The sequence below is a fragment of the Gadus macrocephalus genome, chromosome 18 (assembly GCF_031168955.1).
Source record: "Gadus macrocephalus chromosome 18, ASM3116895v1".
In the NCBI taxonomy this organism is placed as follows: Eukaryota; Metazoa; Chordata; class Actinopteri; order Gadiformes; family Gadidae; genus Gadus; species Gadus macrocephalus.
Genome location: NC_082399.1, coordinates 7,424,218 through 7,430,244, shown reverse-complemented (window position 1 = coordinate 7,430,244; position 6,027 = coordinate 7,424,218). Strand labels below are relative to the sequence as shown.

General features: G+C 41.3%; 1 protein-coding gene across 1 annotated transcript; it reads right to left on the bottom strand.

The window, feature by feature from the left end:
- Window positions 1-2,069: 2,069 nt before the first annotated feature.
- Window positions 2,070-5,614, bottom strand: LOC132446277 (voltage-dependent anion-selective channel protein 2-like). The gene is made up of 9 exons (XM_060036491.1): window positions 5,459-5,614; window positions 5,008-5,079; window positions 4,858-4,907; window positions 4,577-4,729; window positions 4,418-4,470; window positions 4,038-4,265; window positions 3,599-3,749; window positions 3,418-3,475; window positions 2,070-3,322 (listed from the first exon to the last, which is right to left on the bottom strand). The coding sequence occupies exons 2-9, from the start codon at window positions 5,072-5,074 to the stop codon at window positions 3,231-3,233; spliced, it is 852 nt and encodes a 283-aa protein (XP_059892474.1). The 5' UTR covers window positions 5,075-5,079; window positions 5,459-5,614; the 3' UTR covers window positions 2,070-3,230.
- Between the last annotated feature and the right edge of the window lie 413 nt (window positions 5,615-6,027).

Here is a 6,027-nt window from a genome sequence, read left to right as displayed (position 1 = left end):
TGCAGGTTAGTTTCCTGTAGTTAGCAAGCGCTTATCAATTAATCAAATGAGGATGGCATGAGTGATGAATGATAATATCGTTTGCTATAAAGAAAACCACACTGGGTCACCACCTACCGCGTCAGGACTTGTTCTCTTCAAAGATAACACGCGATTATTTGCTCGCTTTAATTGTAACGCGACTGAAGAAATGTTGAGGGGGGGCTAAAATATAAATATCATGGACGTTTAATCTAGATCATTTCGTTGCGTTGGCTTAGCTTTTTCGATGTATTCTCGGATCCAGTAGTCATAATCATCTAATGTCTGTTTTGTGAGACTAACCTCGGTGTACTTCGAATGATTCGGTTCAGATAACATTTCCATAGCGTTGAACAATCCTGTCACGGTTTAAAGACAATAGTACCCTCTAGTGGATGCATCAACTATTGCATATCCGGCTCCTATTCCGCTTGTAAAACAAATAAATAATTCGACGCCTTATCTCTCAAAGTGGGCATAATTATACATGCATGCTGCTGGCACTGTTAGTAAATTGATATGCCAAACTGATATGGGTTGGCCTATTATGCATTTGTCAGTAATCGTCCTCAACCACCACTGCAGTGGCAAATAATGGAAGCTAAGGGGTGGTTGAACTATAGTTGCGATAGCCCAGGAGGTGCAGGCCAAGTGTAATATATAAAAAGTCTCCATCATACATAAGTGCAATTGGGTTACATTAATTAACCTCATTGTAGGCCTTTTTGCTGTTACCATTTAAACACAGTGTCTGTGGCCAGACACTGTGTTATTGTTGTGTTTAAGTGTTTATTTGTTTTTGTGTTGGGTATATTTTATGTTGAAGCTTGCTGTAGACAACATTTCCCCTGATACCCTGATAATGAACTTGAACACCTTATGTTCGGTTTGTTTAATAGTCTGTTTGGTCAAATGTCCCTAAAGGAGGATCAGAAGGAAATGTCCATTCCTCTGCCGGAAGGCCACTTGGTTTCTGGCTGGTCTGCCTAAATGCGCCATTCTTCCAACACCACTGCTCCGCACCCTGCAATGGCTACCTGTGGCTGCTCGTCAATTTTCAAATCACTTTTACTTGCCTACCGTGCTACAAAGGGCTCTGACCCATCCTACATCCAGGACGTGAGTCAAACCATCAACCCCAACCAGGTCACTGCGCTCTATCACTGCCAAAAGTTTTGATACTCCCTCTAGGGGGGGGAACCAGCTGCCGCTCAAAATAATCTTGATGTATTGTCATGACTCCACAATGGTGGAACAAGCCCTTTGTTTCACCATTTTTCATTTTGTTCTACCTTTCTTTATAGGTCCGAACAAGCCCCCAACTGACATCGGACAACAGAAACCCCACCAATCATCTGCCGCAGACTGAAAACTCATCTGTTCAGTCTTCATCTTCGCCCAAGAAAGAAATATCTCTATCTCTTGTTTCTTAATGTAGCACTTACGATGGGTGTACAAGGTGATGATGGAGGTTGTGAACATAATACACAATGTATTACATTGTGTTTAATATGACTGGTATCATGTTCAATTAATTTTTGTTTAATTTGTTTAACATTTTTACTTTTTAACTCAATTGTGCTCAATTGTTTTGAGCCAATCAACATTTCGTCTTAAACTATTTGGGTTCATTTAAACATATTCTCAACCTCACATTGCACATTACACATTACACAGTCGCCTGCTCACAGCATTTTCTGCAGGAGATGCATTTTCTAGTTCATCATTGTTGCCCTGTCAGCGCTCCCTCTAGTGAAGGCTTGGTGAAACGCAGTTAGCCTTCCAAGTGAGATATTTGGGCAATGCTGTCAGGTGCCAACAATCCACACATTATGCACACCTTGCCATCGTACCACGATCATTTGGAAAAACCCATGATAAAGTTGGATTGTCTTAGGCTTTACCTGAAAAATGTGATTGAAAATATCCATCTATCAAGAATGAAATAATTAGTCTCCTGCCATTCTGATGATTTTCCGAAAGATTCTTTTTTTTTTTGAAATACCATATCCTATGTATTTCACCTGAAACATTACAAAGACAAAAAGGACAGATCCATAATTTTAATTCAGCATAAACACAATGACTTTCCTCCTCACTGGTGTTCAGTATACATCTGCACATCTAGTAGCTTTGACCTGATATTCATTGACTCTGTATGTTTGGCAATATCCTGCAGGGTGCATTGTTTTTGGTCAAATGGAAGCCAGAATGGAAGACAAAAATAGGACTGAAAAGTAAAACTAACCATAGCAGTAGAGTTTACACTCTTTAAAAGTTCAACCAATCATGTTCCAGCTTCAAACCCAACAAACTCTTAAGAGGCAGGACATCATTCACAGGGTGCATATGATAAAGGGAATGGGGGCTTCACACAAAAAAGGTGGAAAAATGTGCAAAATAACAAAGTTAAAATTCCTACAATGTCACAAAAATATTAAAAAATGTTTTGGAACGTCAAAACTAAGGTAATGGCGACGTCCATTCATGAATGATAATTATACACTGCATTACAACACAAAGTGGAACTTAAGTTAAGGAGCAACTTGCAGGTTGGCAATAGCAGGGTCGCCATTTAATGAGGGGAAAGTATGCATTAAATCTGTTTCTACAGCTGGACTTGTTTTTGCAATGCAACGAGAGCTTAATTTAATAGTAAAGCATAGATTCAATTTCAATTACTCCTTTCCGTGGCACATTTGGTCCTCTATAGTTTTCGGTTTCTTGGATGCAGAATATTATATTAAACATTATTAAGGCCATGGCCCATTATGGTTTTCCAGCTCCTCATTCTCAAGGCTCGACATGTGATTCTATCTACCATCCAGCTCTAGTGCTTAGCATTACAACTCTTAAATAATTAACATGATTTTAAACCAGATTTGCGAGCAAGTTACTGAGCAAGTAAAACCCCAAAATCACTGTTTTCAGATGGTGTACATTTGTGTCATTTGGGAGCTCCCCTGCTACAATGGGGGTTTACCAACCTTTAAACGGGGGTGCCAAACTGCATGTTGCACTTCATACAAGATTTGCTAAATGCGACACAGGACACTGAACGAAGAACCTAACAAACAAAGGGAGGTGCAAATTTGACCAACAGTGCTCTACAACAGGGATTCAACGCACTGGGAATCCCATACCTTGGAGAGAGCATTTGTTGAAAGGGTAGGAAACAAACACAAACACACACACATGGCCAAGGGGTCTCATGCCTCCAACTCCAGCCCCAGGCCTAGCTTGTGACCACCGGCATGGATGCTCTTCCCGTCCACCAGCGCAGACAGAGTTAGCTTCATACCTGGACAAGAACGTAACGAAGATAGTCAACAAGAGTTTGGAGCCAACGAGGCCCAACAGGATAGCGCCCACACAGACACAGACACACACACTTACCAGGCCGCAAAGTTTGGGTGTAGCCAATTCCTACCAAGCTTGCGTTGTTCACCTTAGCCTATAAAAGTACAATATTCCAAAAACATTTTACTCAACTACTCAACATAAACTTACGTATAACTGACACAAAGCTGATAACTGATGCAAGTGGATGCCCAGAAAAATGAAGGGAGACACCAACCGAAAGGGAGGTGTTGGAGTCCAGTTGGTATTTGGCTCCGATTCCAAAGCGGGTGCCATTGCTGCCGGCTGTCCAGGCCAGGTTCACAGCGGTCTCCAGCTGGTCGTTGACCTTCTGATAGATGGTCCCAGCAAACTCGGAACCGTCGTTACTGAAAAGACCAAGGGTGGTTGAAACACAGAAAAAAAAGAGCAACAGGAGACTGTACACTGCAGCGTCAAATTGAATAGATGAATAAATCAATGAATAAAACTTTGATTTTGACTATCCAACTATAATTTTGTATATGGGACTGGTGTTGGATTTATTGTGTAGGGTGGGCATAATGACACTTAGTCACATTAAAGTATTCCAGCATTCCAGTCAATAGGGTGTAAAAAACCAATGAACTCATAAAAGGGTTCTTGGTTGTGTGTGTGTATGCCTTTAACCAACTTACACATTGGTGTGCAATTGGAAGTCATTGGTCTTGTATCCAATGGCAAAGTTGCTCATGGTCAGCTTTGATTTTGCCGTGTCGAAAGCCATCTGGTAGCCGGCCAGCCAGCCGTCATAGCCTGTGACACCCGCCCCATGGATCATTGGGCCGGCAAAGTCCAAGTCCACGTCAACGCCGAGGTTGATGTAGTCACGCTTATACGCAGTCTTCACTTTTCCGCTCTTCTTGCTGCCAACAGGAACACAAGAACACATGAGACTTAATTTAATGAAATCAATACATGCTGACTATTCTAAATGTGTGTGTGGGGGGGAAGGGGTTACTTACAAGGCATGTCTCATCATAATTTTGCTTTAAATAACTCAATAAACTAAGCTTACCCAGTGTTTGGTGAAAACGTAGTGTCAAATGTAAGTTTCAGACCCTTGGTGATCTAAAAGTGAATAAAAATCATCAATATATTAGTTATACTTAGCTGTACATTCCGTGGTACAGTTCGAAAGGTGACCATATATACAATGCAATCAATCATAGGATACCTGATCTTCAACGCAAATTTCTGTTCCAAGTGTGTTGTCTGTCGTCCACTTTTCCGTGAAAGTCAGCCCATATTCGGCCCATCTGTACTTAGTTTCCAGGCTCCCATTGACCTTGCTTGTGTCAGTGTTTGACAGACCGGAGGTTTTGAATTCCTAAACGTTATTCCACATTCAGTTAAACATTACAGACAAATTGTAAGTTGAAATAAAGAATCTTTAAAAAATTGGTGAATAATAGGAATAAAAGTAACATTTTGACAGTATTGCCCAAATAAACTTACCACTCCACTGTCAGACTTTGTCTTCACATCAAGTTTAACAAGTCCAAAACCTGCAAAGACATCCACAATTGAAAAGAATGAAAGACTTACTATTCAAATAACAGCCAGAGCTGAAGAAAAAGATTTGCATGCTTTTTCCATGTTTGTTACCATAGCCTTTGTTGAAGATATCTTTGGCAGATTTTCCAAGGTCGCCATATGTTGGAGGGACTGACATTATTGCTGAAACCAACAACCAAAAAGATTTCAAGGACTTGGATTAAACCACAACCATTATTAATATGGTTAGTCTGCAGTTTATAATTAGGGGGGGGGGGGGGGGGGGCGTATGCTTACGCATGTATATCACATGCATAAGCAACGAAGGCTGGATGGTACTAGTGCATAAATGTGCATTGCATCTTGTCCACCACTACAGACAAACATTATCATCCCCACTCAAATCAGCCCTGTCAACAATGTTGAGTCGTGCTGACGTTCTCCCATTTAGTAAAGCTGATTCAATACCATCTTGCTAACCATACAAGCAGATTGATCATACATTTGCGTTTGTACGATTGAGGTTAACACTTCTAAATCACAAAACAGTTCAAGAACTTACCAATTTGCAGGAGTACTTTAACAGCCCTGACAAATGATCGTGAAATGAAAACCGAAAGACTTCTACAGCTGTAGGGCGACGTGAAGGAGACAAGACACCGGTGCGCAACACCGGTTTACCTAAGGGTTACAGGACCCCAGAATATAGCAGTTCGCGTATACGCCTATCTTTAATGAAGACGTCGACCGGATATATCCTTGCTTTTCAGTTAATAAAATAACCAATCCAAACTTTGATTTCAAATATTTGGATAATATATCAATACATCCACCGTTAACATGTTCTGAGCAAATACTTTGCCCGATTTGCGACCGGCAAAAAGAAGGCCCCTGTATCACCATGGTTACCATTACGCTAGTGCGGCTTGCCGGTAGTATGACTTGTAACCTGAAAACGCCGCAGCCCTGCAGGTCAGCTTTGCTCCCTGTAGTTTCGAGTACACCAGACGCATAATGCGTTTGAGTGACCACATCCATGCCTTTATCAACGCAGTCATCAGTTGTGGGGACACAACAGTACGGATCCCCAGGTGGGACATCTCAAGATACATTGATGCCAATGCAGCGTCA